Raw genomic sequence first — 23,686 nt, 5'->3', positions numbered from 1 at the left:
GTAGCAAACGTTGCCTCACAGTTTCCAGAGCCTCCATGGTTGGGATGCAGGTGAATAACGAGGTCACGTCGTAGGATACCATGGTTTCATCCGGTTCCAGTTTTACACCTTGGACCTTGTCCACGAAGTCAATGGAGTTTTGGATATGGTGAGGTTTTTCGCCCACTAAAGGGGTCAAGATGTTGGCTATATGTTTGGCAATGTTGTACGTGACCGAGTTTATGCTGCTGACGATGGGCCTGAGGGGGGTTCCATCTTTATGGATCTTAGGGAGTCCATATATGCATGGAATGTTATCTTGTGGGTTGAGACGGTGGTATTGTATCCGATCAATGGTTCCTCCTTTCTGTAGTTTCTGTAGGTACTCTATTATTCTCCTCTTGTAACCACTAGTAGGATCGTGTCTCAGAGGTTCATAGGTATCGGTGTCGCTGAGTAATGACGTGATCTTGGCGTGGTAGTCTGTTGTGTTGAGGATAACCGTGCATCTCCCCTTATCTGCTGGAAGGATAGTGATGTTTTTGTCCTTGCTCAGGGCTGTCACGGCTTTCCTTTCCTCCATGGTTAGGTTGGAAGGAGGGAGTTTCGCATTGGACAGAGCTGCTGATACCTTTAACCTAAGCTGTTCCGCCTCGGTTTCCGTTAGCTTGTTTTTCCTTATGGCTGACTTTGTGGATGTGATGAGGTCAACTATAGCTAGTTGTTTGGGTGTCATGGCGAAGTTCAGTCCTTTGGCTAAGACCTCCTCTGATTGTGAAAGTACCTTGTCCGACAGATTTTTGATCCATCTGTTCTGTGTTCCGTTTTGTGTGGGATGTTCTGTCTTTTGTCTCCAGGTAAGTATATCTGCTTGGCTAGTGTTGCTGGTTCGTCGCTGTAAGTTTTGAAACTTCCTTGTCTGCCTTTCTTTGGTTTTGTGGTGTTGAGATAGTTGGGCTTTCTTGGTGAAATCAGTAATCCTCTCCAAGACTGCACCAGGCAAGTGGGATGTTATTTGCTGGAGTAGTTGGTCAGATTTCTCCATCAGCCCTTCAATAGTGAAATGGACCTGTCTCGCTCTTCCATTCAGGAGTTGATTCTGTGCCTTCTCTATGATTCTGTCTGCTCTATGTCCTTTCATTGTGGTACACAGGCACAGGCTAGTGGGTATGAGCCTGTGTTGTCTGCATCTCAGATTGAATCGCAAGTGGTTTCTGTAGTCTGCAATCTTCCGAGCCATCCTTTCATATTCCCTCACCATTTTAAGGGTGTCAGACCCAAATTGTTCTGCAACATGTCTGTGAATGTTCTCATTCATCCAGGTCATGGTTATCCAAAGGAGTTGAATCAAGTGCAACTGGACTTGGTATATATCCGTGAAGACGTTTCGCCTCTCATCTTGGATGAGAGGCGAAACGTCTGTGGGTGGGAAGCCGGATGTGTGTATGTGTCCTGGTCGCTGCACTAGCACCTCCTCTGGTCGGTCGGGGCACCTGTTCAGGGGGAGGGGGAACAGGGGGGAATAGTGTGATACTCCCACCCGCTATGCCCCCCTGGCAAAATGCCTCACTGTCAGGTGAAATGAAGCAGCTGGCGACTCCACATGTATCGGAGGAGGCATGTAAGAGTCTGCAGCCCTTCCCGGATTGGCAGAGGGGGTGGAGCAGTGACCGGGACAGCTCGGAAGAGTGGGGTAATTGGACAGGTACAATTGGGGAGAAAAAGAGGGGAAACACCCCCCCCCCCAAAAAATTAAAAAAGGTTTAGCCAGCAGATAAGAACTGGGACCAAATCAAGAACTGACATTAACCACTGACAATCAAAAGGATATTGTCAAGTGACTGGTGTAAAGCTTCATTGCCATGGTTGCAAGTTTTTTGTTTTTGTTTTTTTATCTCTAGCCAGGAAAAATTGTATTTCCATTATGCCTTCTGACATATCCAGGTGGAAGTAACTAAGTTTGAAGCCCTGGAGGAGCTGAATGCAGAGGTCAGGCTCAAACAGCTGCTGTGGGACTCTCTAGAGGACTGGGACTCCATACACAATGTCTGGATGCAGGTGGGATTGTAATGTGTGCTCACACAAGCACAGTCACTAGCAAGCAATGCATTGCATGCAAAACCATGCATGTATGCTGCCCTCAACTTTTTTCTTTAGCTAATCTGAGTCTGTCCCTGTTCATCTGTCTCCAGAGCACGTTCAAGCGGTTGGACCCAGAGCAGCTTAGTTCACAAGTCAACAAATATGCAAAGTACGTTAACCAGCTAGAAAAGGGCCTGCCACAAAATTATGTGGTGGCTTGCCTCAAGCACAAAGTGGAAGCCATGAGGGAGAAGGTAAGTAGGATAAAGTCAAGAGCGACTAATGCACGTGCAATGGATTTCAAATTTAAGTTAATCATGTCTTCAACATGATACCATGTAAAAATTCAGCCAAGAAAAGAGGACTTGTAGATTTGCCATTCACCGGTCCTGCCATTGTTTGTGACTGCACAACACCATGCTTATTTCTTTCTCTCTTGTTTAGCTGCCCGTAGTCACACACCTACATAATCCATTCCTGAAGCCTCGACACTGGAAGATCTTGGAGGCTATTGTAGAGGCCAATCTATCCACAGACTCACTCAGTCTGTCCAGGCTGGATGAGCTGAACATCTTCTCCTATGACATGGAAATACAGGAGGTAAAACACACACACACACACACACACACACACACACACACACACACACACACATACAGTTACTATGCATCTTCAAATTGCATTGACCTGATGTGGCCTTCCAGGTGTCTGGCCAGGCTTCAGGAGAGGCTTCACTGGAGACTATAATCAAAAAGGTGAGAGGAGGAGTTGGTAAAGGAGATGTATATTGTTTGGATGTAGAAATGTATGCTCATGTGTCTGTACAAGAGGAATACACCACTCATGGGTAGCTTTGACTCATATCATTTTTCCATTTTGAACATTAGTCATTATCAAAACAAAAGGAAAAGGTGAACTGAAAGGAATTCCCAGCCATCTGTTTGAACTGATGACACTGAGATAAATCATGCAAACAAAACAAGCTATGCGTGCCATATTTGCATACCCCTTGAATTTTATTTTTGAAGCAGCAGTAACATATTTACTGTTCTCTTGTCTAAATAAACAATCAGAAATAATTTCCGTGCATCTCTCACAGCCCCCTCTCATTTGAAGCTGTCTAAGCATGTAGCAGCTTGTTATGTAACCTCTGACCTTTTCTTGGTCAGGTGGAGGACTTGTGGCTAACCACTGAGTTTTCTGTGCTGCCTCATCACGAGTCCAAAGATGTCTTCATTCTTGGGGGCACCGATGATATTCAGGTACAACTTAAAAGCACATGCACACAATATGTATATATGCAACCAGATTTTAACATACCAGTGCTTTTTCAATATTGGCATAGACCTAACTGCCAGCCATTTTTACGGACGGACCATATTTATCGACTACTGTGTGTGTGTGTGTGTGTGTGTGTGTGTGTGTGTGTGTGTGTGTGTGTGTGTGTGTGTGTGTGTGTGTGTGTGTGTGTGTGTGTGAGATATATACATATTGAATAGGTTCTCCTGGATGACAGCATCATTAATGTGGCAGCAGTGGCCGCTTCTCGCTATGTAAATCCAATCAAGGCCAAGGTGGATGATTGGCAGGGAAGGCTGACCCTTTTCAACCAGACATTGGTAAGGCCTTCAAATAGAATATAGTAGAGCAGAATAGAGTGGGTGGATCATTTTATTTGGTTTCTCTCGGACGATAGGGCTTGTTGACACTTTTTGAATGTCTTAAAAAACTTAAGAGGAGTTGGAATAATTAGAAAAAGAAAAGATGAAAAAATTGCTATTTGAAGTGTGGCTCAGCTTTAGGAAAACTGTCAGGTATTTACAGACGAGCCAGTTTAAGATTTATATATACAGTGCATCAGTTTTGCGCTACTGAGGCACATGATGAATTTTCACTTTGTATTTGATGTGAAACGTTAAACACTTGCCCAGCCTAGTGGCCATATAAGGAAACTACACATTTTCACAACAAGTCAAAAGAAGTAAAACTTTCTTCTTTTTTTTAACATAGCTGTGATCAGTCACACTTTGGCCATGTGTAATCTCCTCTTTATTCTTTCCTTCCTTCCCTTTTTTCCCCTCACTCTCTTCCTTTCTCAATCCACCCCATTTTTTTGCCCACTCTTCTCTCCCCCTCTCCAGGAGGAGTGGCTGACATGTCAGAAGAACTGGCTTTACCTAGAGAGTATCTTCTCTGCCCCAGACATCCAGAGGGAGCTGCCTGATGAAGCCAATTTGTTTCAGGAGGTGGACATGTCCTGGAAGGCGATTATGAGGAAGGTCCACCTGCTTCCCAATGCCATGAGAGCTGCCACACAACCAGGTAGGAGAATGTACAACATTGTTAGAGATGCACAGATGCATACAGAGAGATGCACTCAGTCTTGCAGGTTAGAACGAAAGCAAACACCAAGTGCAAGTGTACGCATATGCAATCAAATCTGAGGCAAATTCAGCAGGAAATTGGTAGCAAAGAACAAATACACAAATACTCAGAAACATACTAAGCCATGCAATTCTACATATACACTCCATCCATCCATTCATTATCTGAACCGGTTATCCTGCTCTCAGGGTCACGGGGATGCTGGAGCCTATTCCCGCAGTCATTAGGTGGCAGGTGGTGAGACACCCTGGACAGGCCGCCAGGCCATCACAGGGCCGATACACACAAACACACACACATTCATACCTAGGGACACTGACGAGCCAAAACATTATGACCACCTACCTAATATGCTGTTGGTCCTCTGTGTACCACCAAAACAGTGCTGACCCACTGAGGAATGGACTTTATAAGACCCCTGTAGGTCTTCTATGATATCTGGCACCAAAACATTAGCAGCAGATCCTTCAAGTCCTGTAAATGTCTAGGTGGCGCCACTGTGGATCGGACTTGTCGGTCCAGCACATCCCACAGATGCTCAATTGGATTGAGATCTGGAGAATTTGGAGGCCAGGGCAACACCTTGAACATCATGTTCCTCAAACTATTCCTGAAAAATGTGTGCATTGTGGCAGGGCGCATTATTCTGCTGAAAAGTCCACTGCCATTAGGGAATATCATTACCATGGTCTGCAACAATGTTTAGGTAGGCAGCACATTTCAAATTGATATCCACATGAATGGCTGGACCCAGGGTTTCCAGGCAGAACATTGCCCAGAGCATCACACTTCCTCCATCAGCTTGTCGTCTTCCCACAGTGCATCCTTGTGCCATCACTTCCCCAGGTAAATGACACACACGTACACAGCCATCCAAGACATCTAAAAGGAAATGGGACTCATCAGACTAGGCGACCCTCTTCCACTGCTCCAAGGTCCAGTTACGATGTTTGCATGCCCATTGTAGGTGCTTTCTACATTGGGCAGGGGTCATCACAGGCACTCTGACCGGTCTGCAGCTACGCAGCCCTGTACGCAACAGGTTGCAATGCACTGTGTTGTGACACATTTACCCGTAACCATCATTAACATTTTCTGTGACTTGTGCAACAGTAGACCTTCTGTCGCTTCAGACCAGATGGGATAGTGTAGCACACTTGATAAGAATGACACTTACAAGGGCTGGTGTTTTTGTTGTTTTACTCCATCTGTCAAAAAGACATTACAGAGGACACGTTTTCAGAGCATGGCTAACTATACGAACGGCAACACTCATCTCCAATTTATACACAATAAGAGCACCAAATATATTCTTCCATAAATTCACATTAGTCTAGCCTACCGCTAGCAAAGCTAAACAGTATATAACGTTACGGAACATGGGGGGATCAAAATAGCAACACACATAGGCCTACCTTCATATTTACACAGTGTGGAGACACTAAACATAGTAAATGGAGACTAATCACACATACAGACAATGTCAAAGCCAAGCTACAGAACAATGGGTTCAGACCGCGGGAGCTATGGCTATGCTAACGTTAGCAACTCGCTAGCAATCTAGCTAACGTTAGCCAGTGATATGACGTTATCAAAATAAATATGAAAGTCCCTTCGTGGGTATTTCTAATAGGCATCCATATCCCACCTACACATCATATTTAATCACCATCCTAATTCCATATGTCTAACTAGTCTGCTTACCTGTCAAATAGACATTACAGAGGACACGTTTTCAAAGCATGGCTAACTATACGAACAGCAACACTCATCTGACGACTCTACCCGAATGCCCCAGAGTGCACCGCGGGAGCCAGCACTACGTCACACAGGCTAGAAGCAATTAACCTGCAGTGCCCTCCTGTGGCGAGAACCGGCTATCACAACAACACAGCAGACAATTCTCCTCTTTACTAGTAGTGAGTGGTCAATGAAGGTAAGTATATAAAATAAAAAATAGATGGGGGGCTACTAAATCCCAAGTACCCCACACTCTCCCCTCAAAAAGATAATGGCGTCCCGAGATAACAAATCTACCAGTCCACATTGCATAACTTTTCATTGAAAAGATAGGTTATTACTAAGCAGGAGTCAATCTGGATACTGTACTGTAATCAGTCATAACATATAACACACATCTCCTATTAATGGTATATGTTTGCAGTAAATAATGTGCACTTGAATCCACTGCTTCGTCCGTCTTGAGGCCGGGGAGCTATAGTATCTGACTAAAAGCAAATAACTTTGTAATAGTAATATCCCTGGTGGTAACAGGTGTGTTCTAAAACACCAATGCTACAGTAACTCTATGTCTGGTGATCACAGGACAACTAAAATCACATAGCTATAACAATTGTAACATGTCAAAAGTTTTTTTTTTGGTTTTTTTTAAAAAAAAAAAAAAAAAATTTCCATTTATTTATTTATTTATACTGACTTGTCTGATTTGCTTATCTACCAGACACACTAGGCTGCCCTAGTCTGTGATAAGTAAACACTGGTGTAGGTTTTCTATTTCTCAAAGGATATGCTTTTTCTCTGGCAGGCTGCACAGCTTTCCCTGGAGGAGGCTGCAAGGCATCTTCCGGGCTCTTGTCGTCATCGGGCTCATCCTCTTCTTCAGCTCCAGATGTCTCGCCATTCTCTGACACTGTCCCATTGTCCTCTATTGTTGCAGGCTGCTCCGCAAAATCCTCTTCATCTTGACCGTCTCTTTCCTCCGGATAGAACTCCAAGGCGTCTGGGCTCAGCTGACTCTGGATCCGCTCACTGGCTCTGACTGTTGGTCGTCCCACGATGCATCTCCAGTTATCCTCATCATCTGAGTCACTGTCCTGTTCCTGGTTCCACTGCATTTGTCTGTCTGTCTTCTTTCTCTCCCGTCTAGGTTTCACAGGTAAGTCCTCTTCTCTTGGTTCCACCGGCAGGAAGTCGCATGGCAGAAGAAGGTTCCTATGCATGATTCTGGTTCGTCCTTTTCCATTCTCCGGCTTCAGCTCATACACAGGGCTGTCGGCGTGCTTCCTCTGTGTTACTACATGCACCTGGTCCTCCCAGAATGGTCTTAATTTCCCCGGTCCTCCTTTCTCGTTCAGGTTGCGGATGAGAACCCTGCATCCGGGATACAGCTCTGTCCCGTGGGCCTTTTTGTCGTATAGTGTTTTGTTTCTGGCCCCCTCCTTCCGTGCTGTCTCTGATGCTAGGCGATAGGCGTCATTCATGCGGGCCTTCCACTTCTCTGCATATTCTTGATGGGATAGCGCCTGGTCCTTTGCTCTAAGGCCAAAAATCAGGTCAATGGGGAGTCTTGGATTTCTGCCGAACAACAGATAGTAAGGTGCAAATCCGGTCGCTTCATTTCGGGTGCAGTTGTATGCATGTATCACCTTTGGGAGTGACGCTTTCCAATCCGTTTTCGCAACCGCTGGCAGGTTTCTCAGCATCGCCAGAACCGTTCTGTTGAAACGCTCGACCTGACCATTTCCTTGCGGGTGATACGGTGTTGTGTGAGAACCCCTGACTCCACTGTACTCCTGCAGCTTGGCGAAGAGCTTATTGTCAAACTCCTTCCCTTGGTCATGGTGCAGCGTCGCCGGGAAACCAAATCTCAGCACAAAGTCCCCGAATACCTTCTCTGCGGCGGTCTTGGCAGCTTTGTTTCTGCATGCATAGGCTTGAACGAAACGGGTAAAGTGGTCCATAACCACCAGTATATACTCGTACCCTCCCTTACACTTCTCTAAGTGTAAGAAGTCAATGGAGACCATCTCAAATGGGTGTGTGGTCACGATGTTGGTGAGAGGGGCTCTGGTTGGTTTGTTGGAGCGCTTGGTCTTCAGGCAGCTACACACCTGTGTGATGTAATGTTCCACATCTTTCTGCATGTGAGGCCAATAGAAACGGTCCCTCAACAGGTGCAACACCCTCTCCACGCCTAGATGGCCCAGGTCTCTGTGCAGTTCTTTATACACCAGCTCATGGAACTTTTTCGGCAGGACTAGCTGAGTTCGGGTAGCTGTTTTCCGGCGCAGGATGCCATCATCATCAAGGCACAGCCGATGCTTCTCTCTCATGAGTGTCGCAACACCCCTGCTCGCACACTGTGTTTTTCCCCGAGGCCACTGATTGGAGGTTATGTACTTCAGCACCTCACCAATGACAGCATCCTCCCTCTGGGCGTCTCTCACCGTCTGACTGGGTATCTCTGCCACAGGTGATGTATGTTCCTTCTCAAACTCGGCTAGTGCTGTGGCTATGGTTACCGGACACATCCAAGGCTCAGCTCTCTCCAGCTGTACTGACAGCGCCTGGGTCACACTGTTCATGACCTCGGGGTGTACTTCTTGTGAACAGGTCTGCATGTACTGCTCCATCGGCATGCGTGAGAGGCCATCTGCGTCCCCATTGGCTCGTCCAGGCCGGTACTTGATAGAGAACTGGAAATCGGCTAACTCTGCTACCCACCTGTGGGTGGTCGCATTCAGTTTGGCTGTCGTGAGCACATAGGTGAGGGGATTATTGTCTGTGTAGACAGTGAATGATGGAGCGTGGTAGAGGTAATCTCTAAATCTCTCACATATGGCCCATTTCATCGCGAGGAACTCCAACTTCCCTGAGTGGAGATGGTAGTTCTTCTCAGGAGTTGTCAGTGTCCTAGACCCGTACGCGATGACTGCCAGCCCACCCTGTGACTGTCTTTGATACAATACTGCCCCGAGGCCCTCTCGTGACGCGTCGCAGTGAAGGATAAAGGGCTGTTCAAAGTCTGGGTAGCCCAACACTGGTGGCTGGATGAGGAATTCAATCAACTGACAGAGGACCTGTTGGTGTTCAGCTGTCCACTTAACTGGGTGGGAGGAGGGCAGATGGTCTCGGGAGCCCTTCCTCCCCTTGTCCTTTCTCTTTTGTTTGAGCTTCCCCGCTGCTGTCTTCTCTGGGGTGAGGAGGTCATAGAGAGGCCTTGCGATTCGGGAGAAGTTAGGTATGTAGGGCCGGTAATACGAGATGAATCCCAGCATCTTCCTGAGCTCTCCGATGGTCGTAGGTTCTCTCTCCTTCAGTGCCTGGACCGGGGCCACATCAGCGGGGTCCATTGTGTATCCATCCTTGGTCACAACCCTTCCCAGGAACCTTACTTGGTTTTTGAAGAGTTCACATTTTCTTGCCGTCAGCTTGATTCCATGGCTTCTGTAGCGGTGCAGTACTCTTCTCAGGTGCTGGAGGTGTTCGTCGAATGTGGTTGAGTGGACCAGGTTGTCATCTAAATACGGCTGACAAATGTCGTCCCTCAGCCCAATCAAACATTCCTCCATGGACCTCTGGAACTCTGCTGGTGCTGAGGACAGTCCGAAGGGAATTCTCACCCATTCATATAATCCCCACGGGGTGATGAATGCAGTCAGTGGGCGGCTGGACTCCTCAAGAAACCCCTGGTGATATGCCTTCCCCTGATCCAAGACAGAAAACCAGGCACTCCCCTTCAGGCTGTCGAGCATATCCTGGATGCGTGGTATTGGATGGCGGTCTGGGATGGACCTCTTGTTCAACTCACGGTAGTCACAGCAGAGGCGGAGGCTCCCATCCTTTTTCCGCACACACACGATTGGGCTTGAGTAGGGTGATTTTGACTTAGTTATCCAGCCTCTGTTCAGTAAATCCTCGAGGTATTCCTTCACTTCTTTATGAAGAGGCTTTGGGACTGATGTGTATGTCCGCTTCACCGGTGTGGTGTCACTCAGGCGGATCTTGAGCTGGAGTGATGGAATAGTCCCCACATCATGGTCATCGCGTGCGAACACACTACTCTCCTCCCGCAGTAGCTCTCTCACCTGCAGTTGTTGTTCAGGTGTCAGGTGGTTCAGAGGGACAGGCGGGTCCCATAGATCTTCCTCCTGGTGTTCCGTCTTGACATCACCTGGCCCTTTCAGCTTTGTTGTGTCTCTAATCACAGGTCTTCGTTCTGTACCTGTTGTGGAGGTCCCTGGGATGACTGGGTTCACTGTACTAGTCCCATCCACATCCAACGGCTTCACGGCGGCAGGGTAGATGGCTCTAGTTCTTTGGGTCTGCCCCAGGGGAGTCCGTGGCGGCAGTGTGATGTCATGAGCTGTGACGTTAGTCACTGGGACAGCGATGCGTGACCAGGTTCCCTTCTGTAAACATACAATGTTTTCATCCACCTTCAGGCCCTCTGGCCACTTTGGGTTCACATTAGGCTCAAAGAGGACGTTCTGGTCTGCTTGGAGGGGCCCTGCTCTAACACCACACTTAACAGTCTTTGTCTGGCCCGCCGGAATAGTCATGCTTTCTCGGCCCACTTTAACCATCCCCTCACCTTCCATATCATCTCGGCTCTTTATCAGCTTCACGAGGACTTCAGCCTTCTTGTAGTCAACCGCGAACGCAATGCTTAGTGCCTTTGTGATTACACTTGATGGCTGTCCAGCTCCAGACTCTAACAGGTGTTCAATTACATTGTAACCGATGATCGGTTCTTCTGCGGTGCCCTGGTGTGTGGTTACTTGTATTGGCACAGTGAGTTCCATTGGTGGGGTCTGAGTGGTGCTATTCGGTGCTAACTGGACAGTCACTTCCACCCATCCAGAGAAAGGAATGGTTGTCTGGTTTGCTGCTTTACCAGTCAGGGTGCCAGGGCCAAGGATCTCTTCTGTGCTTCTCACCTTGGTGTGTGGGAGATGTTTTCTCCTCCATTCTTCACTGATTAGGCAGACCTGCGACCCGGTATCCCACAATGCCTGTGTGGCTACACCATCAATGTAACAGTTTATCATGTATTTCTTTCCAATTAGGTTCAGCAGCTGTGACTGGCGTTTTGAGGAGATATGACTCACTGTGGGTGCTTGCTGTTCCCGCCCTGCCTCGTCTCGCTGTCGGGCAGACACTCTGGCTTCTAGTAGCTGAATACTGTCGTCGATGAGCTTGCTGGTGACAGTACAGCTAGATGTGTCTACCTGCTCCGATTTTTCAGGCCTCTGAGCTCTACACCCTCTTGAAAGATGGCCACTCTGTCCGCATTTGAAACAGTGGTTGCACTGGTCGCCCCTTTCACTGTCTTGACAGGCTTTGCATCCGCGCTTCCTCACAGGCTGCTGCTGACGAGAAGGTCTTTGGCCAGAGGAGTGGTTCATGGCTTTTCTCATCTGTTCCATTTCTCCTTTCAGCTGTTGGATTATCTCGTAGAACGCAGACTCCTTTTGGTTCCCTGCCTGTGTCTTAAGGGCTTTCACACTCGCGGATGTTGATGGCGACGACTCCTGACCCCCGACCACTGCAGCTTCCGCTCCTAGATACTGATGTGCCTCAGCTCGCACTTCCCGCACTCTGGTTTCCTTACTGTGGGAGCTCTTCTTGAATTTCCGCTGTCTCTCTGACTCGAAACTTGCGGCCTCTATCATCTTAACAATGAGAACATCATCAGTAGTTGCTTGATCATCGAGATAGCTCTTGAGCTGATATTTTACCTGGTCATTCACTAGCCCAGTTCCCACAGCTCTTAGGAACTTCTTCTGTATCAGTTCAGGGCTGTATTGTTCATCAGAGCCAGGCTCTCTCGCTGCTGCTAAGAGTCTCTCTTTACATGCTATGGCTCGGAACAGGAAGTTCTGTGGTGACTCCTGACTGTCCTGTGTGATGTTGATTAGTCGGTGATATAGGTCCACAGAGCTATCCTCTTTGAAATGGCCTTTCAGAATGGTCCTCAGCTGAGGGAGGGTGAGTTCGGTTTTGATCTCTAACAAGTCACGGAGAGTCAGCCCAGGGCTGATGGCTCGGATTACAGCCTCTATTATCTCCAACTCGCTGTGGCCTTTTCTCACCCCCATATCAATCTGATGCGTAAGATTTATATAAGACAACTTGTCTATCTGCCCCCGTTCTCCTATTTGGCCATTTATCTTAAAGTCTCTGCGTATGGTCACTTCAGGGGGTTGGATTACTGACGGGATTGGGTTTGAAGGTTGACTAGATCTACTGGGTTCTTTAAGACTTAGTTTTTCACTGAGGCGTGATATCTCTTCCTCAAGCGCTTTTGTGGATGCAGTAAAGCTGGACTGTAAGGCCTGATATTGTTCATGTAAGCTTGCCAATTCAGCAACATCCTTGTTAGTACTGTCTGCACCTGCACCAGTATGTGACTCCGCCCCTCTCTGCTTCATTTCACTAGAGAGGTCCACTAGTCTGGACAGAAACTGACGTGCTACCTCTTCATCCTCCTTCTCAATTGCTTCATCCACAGTTTCACTAATAAGTCTGATCAGCGCATGCCTCTTTGTCTGGTTTTCAGTGGGGACTTTAGCAATAACACACACCTCTTTTAACTGGTCCAGCCCTAACTGCAGGAGGGTCTCACTCAGCCTGTCTTGCAGTTGCTCAAGCTCCAGTTCCATTGTTGGTCACGTGTTCTCACTCCGCTCCCCACTTCTTCTCCTGACAATGGTGGCAATGGCGCTGATCCCGGGTTTCGGCACCAATATTTGTAGCACACTTGATAAGAATGACACTTACAAGGGCTGGTGTTTTTGTTGTTTTACTCCATCTGTCAAAAAGACATTACAGAGGACACGTTTTCAGAGCATGGCTAACTATACGAACGGCAACACTCATCTCCAATTTATACACAATAAGAGCACCAAATATATTCTTCCATAAATTCACATTAGTCTAGCCTACCGCTAGCAAAGCTAAACAGTATATAACGTTACGGAACATGGGGGGATCAAAATAGCAACACACATAGGCCTACCTTCATATTTACACAGTGTGGAGACACTAAACATAGTAAATGGAGACTAATCACACATACAGACAATGTCAAAGCCAAGCTACAGAACAATGGGTTCAGACCGCGGGAGCTATGGCTATGCTAACGTTAGCAACTCGCTAGCAATCTAGCTAACGTTAGCCAGTGATATGACGTTATCAAAATAAATATGAAAGTCCCTTCGTGGGTATTTCTAATAGGCATCCATATCCCACCTACACATCATATTTAATCACCATCCTAATTCCATATGTCTAACTAGTCTGCTTACCTGTCAAATAGACATTACAGAGGACACGTTTTCAGAGCATGGCTAACTATACGAACGGCAACACTCATCTGACGACTCTACCCGAATGCCCCAGAGTGCACCGCGGGGGCCAGCACTACGTCACACAGGCTAGAAGCAATTAACCTGCAGTGCCCTCCTGTGGCGAGAACCGGCTATCACAACAACACAGCAGACAATTCTCCTCTTTACTAGTAGTGAGTGGTCAATGAAGGTAAGTATATAAAATAAAAAATAGATGGGGGGCTACTAAATCCCAAGTACCCCACAATAGCCTTCATTGCCCTTACGCAACGATGAGCCATAGTTACCCAACACCGTGTCACCATTTTGCAGTTTGTCCCTCCTCAGACCACTGTCAGTAGGTACTCACCATTGCTGACTGGGAGCATCCCACAAGTCTTGCTGTTTCAGAGATGGTGTCACCCAGTCATCCTGGTATAACAATTAGGCCCTTGTCAAAGTCCCTCAGGTCTTTACTCCTGCCTATTTCTCTTGCATTGCCTCACAGCAAGAAGGTTCTGGGTTCGAACCCCAGGCCGTCCCAGGTCCTTTCTGTGTGGAGTTTGCACATTATCCTCGTGTCTGCATGAGTTTCCTCCGGGTGCTCCGGTTTCCTCCCACCATCAAAAAGACATGCATGTTAGGGTTAATACTCCTTCCTGTTACCCTGACCAAGGCAATGGAAAGAAGAACTGGAGTTGGTCCACAGGTGCCACAGCTGCCCACTGCTCCTATACAAAAGGTTGGGTTAAATGCAGAAAACAAATTCATTGTAAGAATACAATAAATGTCAAATAAAGTAGCTTTCTTTCTTTCTTCTTCTTCTGTGAGTAGTCATAATGTTTTGGCTCAACAGTGTATACACATGCAGGCATACACACACACACACACACACAAAACACTAAAATTAACCCAAACCTTAACTCATTCATTAACACTAGCCCCAACCATTACCCTAACTTTAACCCCAAAATAATCCAAAAATAATCCAAATTTATTCTTAAACCCTATCCTTAACCCTGAGCCTAATCTAATGCCTAATTTAAACTCTAGACCCAAACCTAACCACAACCCCAATTGTAACCCTGGCCCTAAACCAAACCTTGAGCCCAGAAATAACCCCTTTCCTCATGGTGACCTAAGAAATATCCCCACAAGGTCTATGTGGTTGGCAATGTTACTGTCCTTAAGAGGACATTAGGTCCTCATGGGTGTAGAAAATTGAACACACACACACACACTGCTAAGCAAACTCCAACCTTCTCAGCAAACTTCAACCTCCTCTTTTTCCCCATAGGTCTGCTAAAGAACTTTCAGAAATACAACGCTCTGTTGGACCAGATCCAGAAGTGTCTTGAAGCCTACTTGGAGTCCAAGAGAGTCATCTTTCCCAGGTGCACACACGCACGCACACACACACGCACGCACACACACACACACACACACACACACACACACACACACACACACACACACACACACACACACACACATATATATACAGTGCATCCGGAAAGTATTCACACCCCTTCACTTTCCCCACATTTTGCTATGTACAGCCTTATTCCAAAATGGATTAAATTCCTTTTTTTTCTCATCAATCTACATACAATACCCCATAATGACAAAGTGAAAAAGGTTTTGTAGAAATTTTTGAAAATTTATTAAAAATATAAAACTGAAATATTGCATGTACATAAGTATTCACACCCTTTACTCAGTACTTGGTTGAGGCACCCTTGGCAGCGATTACAGCCTCAAGTCTTCTTGGGTATGAAGCTACAAGCTTGGCACACCTATATTTGGGGTATTTCTCCCATTCTTCTCTGCAGATCCTCTCGAGCTCTGTAAGGTTAGATGGGGAGCGTCGCTGCACAGCTATTTTAAGGTCTTTCCAGAGATGTTCAATGGGGTTCAAGTCTGGGCTCTGGCTGGGCCACTCAAGGACATTCACAGACTTGTCCCGAAGCCACTCCTTCGTTGTCTTGGCTGTGTGCTAAGGGTCGTTGTCGTGTTGAAAGGTAAACCTTCGCCCCAGTCTGAGGTCCTGAGCGCTCTTGAGCAGGTTTTCATCAAGGATCTCTCTGTACTTTGCTCCATTCATCTTTCCCTCGATCCTGACTAGTCTCCCAGTTCCTGCCGCTGAAAAACGTCCCCACAGCATGATGCTGCCACACCATGCTTCACTGTTGGGATGGTATTAGTAAGGTGATGAGAGGTGCCTGGTTTCCTCCAGATGTGACGTTTGGCATTCAGGCCAAAGAGTTCAATCTTGGTTTCATCAGAACAGAGAATCTTGTTTCTCATGGTCTGAGAGTCCTTTAGATGCTTTCTGGCAAACTCCAAGCGGGCTGTCATGTGCCTTTTACTAAGCAGAGGCTTCCGTCTGGCCACTCTACCATAAAGGCCTGAATGGTGAAGTGCTGCAGAGATGGTTGTCCTTCTGGAAGGTTCTCCCATCTCCACAGAGGAACGCTGGAGCTCTGTCAGAGTGACCATCGGGTTCTTGATCACCTCCCTGACCAAAGCCCTTCTCCCCTGATTGCTCAGTTTGGCTGGGCAGCCAGCTCTAGGAAGAGTCCTGGTGGATCCAAACTTCTTCCATTTACGAGTGATGGAGACCACTGTGTTCTTCGGGACCTTCAAAGCTGGAGAATTTTTTTTGTACCCTTCCCCAGATCTGTGCCTCGATACAATCCTGTCTCGGAGGTCCACAGACAAGGCTTCATGGCTTGGTTTCTGCTCTGACATGCACTGTCAGCAGTGGGACCTTATGTATAAACAGGTGTGTGCCTTTCCAAATCATGTCCAATCAATTGAATTTACTACAGGTGGACTCCGATCAAGATGTAGAAACATCTCAAGGATGATCAGTGGAAACAGGATGAACCTGAGCTCAATTTTGAGTGTCATAGCAAAGGGTGTGAATACTTATGTACATGCAATATTTCAGTTTTTTATTTTTAATAAATTTGCAAAAATTTCTACAAAACATTTTTCACTTTGTCATTATTTTTTTCTCATTCTCCCTACCCTTTTCTAAAGGTTCTACTTCTTATCCAATGATGAGCTGTTGGAGATCTTGTCCCAGACAAGAAAACCCCAGGCGGTGCAGCCCCACCTCAGGAAGTGCTTTGACGCTATCACACACCTAGACTTTGCCCTACAATCTCCTCTGGTTCCTGAGGCTAAAGGAGCTCTGCTGGAGCCTGGCAAGTTGGAAACGGTCTACAGTAACGACATCCTCGCTATGGTCTCCCCTGAGGGAGAAAAGGTCTGCCTTGTTTTGTACCACACACCTTTCACTTATCATTGTCTCACTCGTTTTGTGTACACTGATGCCTATCCAGTTTGTCAGTCTTGGCCTAGGGAGAGAAAGAAGGTGTTTTATTATGCTGCCAATCTCTCCCATTCCCTCCTCTTTTTCACTCTCTCTGTCTCCTACTGTGTCACTCTCTGTAAACACAGCAACAATAATATGATATATTCATGACGCCATACCCAAACCTATTTCCTGAGTTCAGTGTGTGCCCACAGGTTGATCTAACTAAAGGTCTGAGGGCGCAAGGTAATGTAGAGGACTGGCTTGGTAAGGTGGAGGAGGCCATGTTTGCCTCTCTGCGAAGACTTAGCAAGGTTGCCATCACAGACTATCAGGACAAGTCTCGGGAGGAGTGGGTGGTTGCTGGACACCCTTCACAGGTACACACACACACACACACATACACAATAAAATAGATAAAACACATATACACAATAAGATAGATAAAATATTTTACTGTGATTAAGGCCTGAGTCTTTATTCTGGAATTAAGTACAGCGTCTAATCATAATTTCACCAGCAACTTTGTCGAAGATTATAAATTAGAACTGACTCTTAGTCCCCACCTTTTTGATTTTTTGATTTTTGATTTTGTGATACTTTATTGATCCCCGTGGGGAAATTATGCTCTGCACTGAACTTATCTTAGCTGTGTTGCTAGGTGCAGTGGGCAGCTTCCGTGCAGCACCTGGCGACCAACTCCAGTTCGTCTTGCCGTGCCTCGGTCACGGGCACAGACAGGAGTATTAACCCTAACATGCATGTCTTTTTTTAGTTACTTTTGGTCTCTTTCCAGTCCCTGAGATACATCCCTTTAAATTGACACAACTGGCCTTGTCTGCGGGTGGAAAGCAAATATGTGGGTATGTGTCCTGGTCGCTGCACTAGCGCCTCCTCTGGTCAATTGGGGCACCCGTTCGGGGGGGGGCTAGGGGGAATAGCGTGATCCTCCCACACGCTACGTCCCCTGGTGAAACTTCTCACTGTCAGGGGAAAAGAAGCAGCTGGCGACTCCACATGTATTGGAGGAAGTATATGGTAGTCTGCAGCCCTCCCTGGATCAGCAGAGGGTGTAGAGCAGCGACTCGGACAGCTCGGAAGAGTGGAGTAATTGACCGTATACAATTGGGGAGAAAAAATACTACTCAATCAATGAAGTGACAAGCTATCAAAACATTTCACAGGGACACAATTCATCTCCCCCTGAAAAATACTGCATTTTTTTAGGCCCATGCACTAGTTTGATACATAACACGCATGTTTTTAGGGCAGAATGTGTCATATCTACATCCGAAACTAACCACAAAAGGGCTTCGTGCTTCTGGTCGTCAAGTCCTGTCTGTATCTGCTCATTCCTCTAACCATTCTTTTGCGCCTATGTCCATCAGGTGGTGCTGACCGTCTCCCAGTTGATGTGGTGCAGGGACTTGGACAATTGTCTCGAGGGGGACCATGACCACTCTGCAGCACTGCAGGAGTTTGAGTCCACCAGTGTTGAAGTATGCCAAGCTCATTACTGTAGCGTCTTGCTTTGTTCTTAGCTGCTGGGTCCAAACCTGGCTGGATAAAGTAAACCAAATATTTATGGTTCTTCTAAAAATTGTTGTGTATGTGTGCATACCTGTGTGCGTGCCTGTGTGCATGGCTGTCACAGAGGCTGAATGCCCTGGCAGCCTTGGTGCGAGGACATCTCCCCACTCTGCACCGTAACATCATCACTGCCCTTATCACCATTGACGTCCACGCCAGAGACATTGTTGCTGACCTTGTCCACCAGCAGGTATTTTTGTGGAAGGGCTGAAACTGTTTTCCAAGTTACATCTAAATCAAATCAAATCAAATCAATTTTATTTGTATAGCCCAATATCACAAATTACGAATTTGCCTCAGTGGGCTTAACAGCAACACAACATCCTGTCCTTAGACCCTCTCATCGGATAAGGAACAACTCCCTAAAAAACCCCTTTAACAGGGAGAAAAAATAGGAAGAAACCTCAGGGAGAGCAACAGAGGAGGGACCTCTCTCCCAAGATGGACAGCGTGCAATGGATGTTGTGTTCACGCAATTTACATAATACAACATTGAAAGAGGATAACAGAATTATAATGGACATAAAATGTATGAAGAACATGATGCACAGGGATCCCAAGATTTAAACCTATTAACATGTTACATCATGTCTTTTTGTTGTAATTTCAATGTTTTCAGTATGTAATCAGCACACAGAACCAGGGAGATTTGTGAGATGGTGGAGCCCTAATTCACAGGGGTTAGCAGGTGCACATGCATGCTGAACATTGTTTTATAAAGAATATATAGCGGCGTCCGCGTAGCATAGTGGTCTATTTCATTGCTTACCAAAAGGGGGATCACCAGTTCGAATCTCCGTGTTACCTGCGGTTTGGTTGGGCGTCTCTACAGACATAATTGGCCGTGTCTGCGGGTGGGAAGCCAGATGTGGGTATGTGTCCTGGTCGCTGCACTAGTGCCTCCTCTGGTCGGTCAGGGCGCCTGTTCGGGGGGGAGGGGGAACTGGGGGGAATAGCGTGATCCTCCCACGCGCTACGTCCCCCTGGAGAAACTCCTCACTGTCAGGTGAAAAGAAGCGGCTGGCGACTCCACATGTATCTGAGGAGGCATGTGGTAGTCTGCAGCCCTCCCTGGATCGGTAGAGGGGGTGGAGCAGTGACCGGGCTGGCTCAGAAGAGTGGGGTAATTGGCCCAGTACAACTGGGGAGAAAAAGGAGGAAAAAAATGCCCTAGAAAAAAAAATAAAGAATATATAGACCTATAGTAAATGATAGTACATATGAACAGTAGATCAAGCCTTTAATTATCTATCTTGTAAGCAAAAGTATTAAACCTTATTCTGAACGAATACAAGAATTATACATTTTAGATGTTTTAACATTTGATTTGATTTTTATCATTCATATCTAAATGTAATAACGTCCATACAGTCTTCAGTTGATCTGATCCCAGTTAAGTTAGTATACTTAAACTGGAGTAGAAGGACATCTTGGTCTACATGCCAATGTTAAAGCTGGCTTGACTAAAAAATACTTGCTGATGACGACCACTGACTAATAATGAAAATTCATATCACATCCAAATACTGTTAACAACTAAAGATAATCTCACTTAATTAACATATCAGGAAGTTATATCACATTGGAAAAACATTTGCAGATTGGTCTCACTTGTGTTTGTGCCCTGCATGTGTAATGCATTGAGCAGTATTGTCTTAAAATTATTGTATTCTAAAGAAAGTATCTAACGGGGCATCCAGGTAGCGTAGCAGTCTATTCTGTTGCCTACCAACATGGGGATTACCAGATCAAATCCCTGTGTTACCTCCGAAGTGGTGAGGTGTCTCTACAAACAAAATGGGCCGTGTCTGCGGGTGGGAAGTCGGATGTGGGTATGTGTCCTGGTCGCTGCTGCACTAGCACCTTCTCTGGTCAGTCAGGGCGCCTGCTCGGGGGGGTGGGGTGGAGGGAATAGCGTGATCACACTATGTTCTCCTGGTGAAACTCCTCACTGTCAGGTGAAAAGCAGCTGGCGACTCCACATGTATCGGAGGAGACGTGGTAGTCTGCAACCCTCCCCGGATCGGCAGAGGGGGTAGAGGAGCGACTGGGACAGATCGGAAGAGTGGGATAATTTGCCAGATAAAACTGGGGAGGAAAAGGGGATGAAAAAATCCCCCACAAAATAAAAAGAAAGTATCTAACATAGCCAAATGAAAAGAAATCATACGTAAATATTTTTCCAAACATAGGGCGTTTCTTTGAAGCAATAACATGAAGATAAATTTGACACCATTTAGTCTGTGAAGGAGTATCAGAACCCACAGAAGGGAATACACATTTGGTTGTAGAAATGGGGAACTTTCTGACCTTCTAAAGACTAGTGTTCAAGTTAATGAGACTTACACCAGTGACTGTATAACAAGACTTTGTCTATGGAAAACGTTTCACAAAATTAAATCACAAAAACTCACTCCCATGAAGAGAAGGCAGGCATAAGTCTTCCAGTGACTAAATGGAAAGGCAAAGACTGAACTTGAGGGTGAAAAATGAAAGGAAAAGGCAATATAAAGGGTCTTAGTAAAGTTTTGGGTCACTATGAGCCACCAGAACAGTGTCGATGCCCCTTGCCATAGATTCTACAAGTCTCTGAACTCTACTGGAGGGATGGACACCATTCTTCTAAAAGATATTTCCTCATTTGGTATTTTGATGTTGGTGGTGGAGAGTGCTGTCTAACACGTCGGTCCAAAATCTCCCATAGGTGTTCAATTGGGTGGAGATCTGGTGACTGTGAAGGCCATAGCATATGATTTACATCATTTTCATTCTCATCAAACCATTCAGTGACCCCTCGTGCCCTGTGGATGGCGGCATTGTCATCCTTGAAGAGACCACTCCCATCAGGATAGAAATGTCTCATCATAGGATAAAGGTGATCACTCAGAATAACTTTGTATTGATTTGCAGTGACCCTTCCCTTTAAGGGGACAAGTGGACCCAAACCATGCCAGAAAAATGCCTCCCACAGAATGTTGTTGTTTGTTATTCATCTGTCACGGTGAAGAGGACCATCAAGTCATCCTGTGATGGATGACTGATGATTTGCATGATGATTAAAGTGAGGAAGAGTTTTGCATCATCAACCCCACTCTCTCATCTGAGACCACCAACTACCAGTGGCAAGACTAAACGAGACGACTGGCAATGGAGACGGATGCAGATTTTTCCTCAGGGTTTCTTTCCGAAGCCTTTCCCATAGACGAGTATACATCAGAGTTTTTCTTCCCCTAGATGAACTGCCTCACAGGGCTAACGGCTTCATCTACCTGGGTTTGAAATCAGAGTTGTCCTTCTCCTAGATTGGCTGCCAGCCAAGGCTAACGGGTCCAATCAACCCACCCGATTATACCGCCAGGAACCCGGGTCCCCCCACAGCAGACTTTGTGAAAACAGGAGGTACCATGAAAAGGTGCTGCTGCAGACACATTTGCATAGGAGCGGCCATATGCTAAGGTCCTGATAGACCCATGGCCATCACTACACCAGAAAGCGAGAGGCCACCACACCGTGTCGCATTCCTTTTGGCAAGTAGGACAGCTGGCTCAATACTTGCCACCCCCCATAGAATGACGGAGCCCCTGGACCCCCTCACTGTAGGGGTCAAGTATTCCGGGCTTTCCTTTAAATTGTCACCTATCCGGATATAAATATGAAAGAAAAAAAAATCACCCTCTAATGTAATTTGACTGGACAAGAGGCATTTCATGAGTGCTCTTATAGAGCATAACAGCACTGGAACTTTTAACTATACATGTATCACTCCACTTAACAGGTGTTCTAATAACTGTTAGATACATTAATGATCATTATCTATCTTATATTGTAACAAACTTCGCACTGCAAAGATGAACATATATTTCCACAAATAACATTCATCCATCCATTATCCTGCTTATCCTGCTCTCAGGGTCACGGGATGCTGGAGCCTATTCCAGCAGTCACTGGGCTGACACACACACACACGCACACACACCTAGGGACAATTTAGTATGGCCGATTCACCTGGCCTATTTGTCTTTGGACTGTGGGAGGAAAACCGAGCACCCGGAGGAAATCCACGCAAATACAGGGAGAACATGCAAACTCCACAGAGGACAACATGGGATGACCCCCAAGGTTGGTCTACCCCAGGGCTCGAACCCAGGACCTTCTTGTTGTGAGGCGACCGCGCTAACCACTGTGCCACCATGCCGCCCCTCCACAAATAACATTTGAGTTAAATTATGAATGGTCGTCAGGAGAGGACGAAGCGGAGGAAAGAAGCCTGGATACTTCAAGTGTGCTCATATGACATCAACTGACCTAGACAAATTAGAGAAGAGCAAAAATAAAGCTAACACAAAGGCAAGCAACACGGGCTTTGAACAGCTTTCAGACTTGGCTAAGTCTCAAAAATATAAACATCGACATTCAGTCTGTTAAGAAGACCGAGCTGAACACAGTACAGTCTTGAGGCAGTTTTTTGGATCCATCCAGACAATTTAAGGGGAGTTCTACAGCATCAGCACCTACCTTGGTTTTAGGGCTGGTTTAAATCATTACATCAATGAGCCTCCGACTAGCTGTTCATGAAATTTAATGCAGGACCCAGTATTCATATAAGCTAATAGTGTTTTCAAAAGTGTTGTAAAAGAGATTAGAAGGGCAGGGAAAGACAAAACAACATACCACCCCCCAATTTCACCTGAAGACTAGTGCATCTTAAAATGTTCTGCAACACTAAGTCCAGACAATCCAAAAGGTTTACTGAACAATGTCTGGTATGATATTCAGTTGAACTTGGATGCAGGGGCAAAGAGGGGAATTGGGAGCTCAAACCTGACTCATTCATCCTAAAACTTGATGAGAATGGCGCAAAGTATTTCACCATGACATTAAACGAAGAAAGAAAAATCACAAAGATCCACTGGAGAGAGACAGACAAATTCGGAGGGGCGCCATGTTTGAGGAGTGAGGAAATCTCCTCTGTCCAGTTGCATCTCCAAAAAATCCTGAGCAAAATTCCACCAGGTGCAAAAGACCTCTTTGCAGCCCAGGAAAGTAACAGTTGCGACAAACAGCTTCTGGTATACTGCCATTCCCCTGAGAGTAAACCAGCTGTCACAGATATTAACCAGGATGTGCAAATGTATAGAAACAAATAAGGGTTATAAAATTTTGAATTTGTGAAAAAGTTTTGTAGCTGTAGAAATATTTTGTTCATATGTGAAAAAGTTTTGTCCACACAGATATAATTTGCACATGTGTAAAAAGT

General features: G+C 46.1%; 1 protein-coding gene across 1 annotated transcript in view; it reads left to right on the top strand.

The window, feature by feature from the left end:
• Positions 1-23,686, top strand: part of dnah6 (dynein, axonemal, heavy chain 6) — a 197,577-nt gene that overhangs the window by 14,595 nt on the left and 159,296 nt on the right. The window contains exons 15-26 of the mRNA XM_056280529.1: positions 1,924-2,037; positions 2,172-2,315; positions 2,506-2,661; positions 2,766-2,816; positions 3,231-3,323; positions 3,561-3,680; positions 4,203-4,383; positions 14,815-14,911; positions 16,563-16,791; positions 17,055-17,219; positions 18,228-18,338; positions 18,494-18,619. Coding sequence (XP_056136504.1) covers positions 1,924-2,037; positions 2,172-2,315; positions 2,506-2,661; positions 2,766-2,816; positions 3,231-3,323; positions 3,561-3,680; positions 4,203-4,383; positions 14,815-14,911; positions 16,563-16,791; positions 17,055-17,219; positions 18,228-18,338; positions 18,494-18,619 — 1,587 coding nt within the window. The remainder of the gene's footprint in view (positions 1-1,923; positions 2,038-2,171; positions 2,316-2,505; positions 2,662-2,765; positions 2,817-3,230; positions 3,324-3,560; positions 3,681-4,202; positions 4,384-14,814; positions 14,912-16,562; positions 16,792-17,054; positions 17,220-18,227; positions 18,339-18,493; positions 18,620-23,686) is intronic.

This window comes from Lampris incognitus, chromosome 5 (genome assembly GCF_029633865.1).
Source record: "Lampris incognitus isolate fLamInc1 chromosome 5, fLamInc1.hap2, whole genome shotgun sequence".
Classification (NCBI taxonomy): Eukaryota; Metazoa; Chordata; class Actinopteri; order Lampriformes; family Lampridae; genus Lampris; species Lampris incognitus.
The sequence above is the reverse complement of the archived record's forward strand: the minus strand, read 5'-3'. Positions and strand labels throughout refer to the sequence as shown.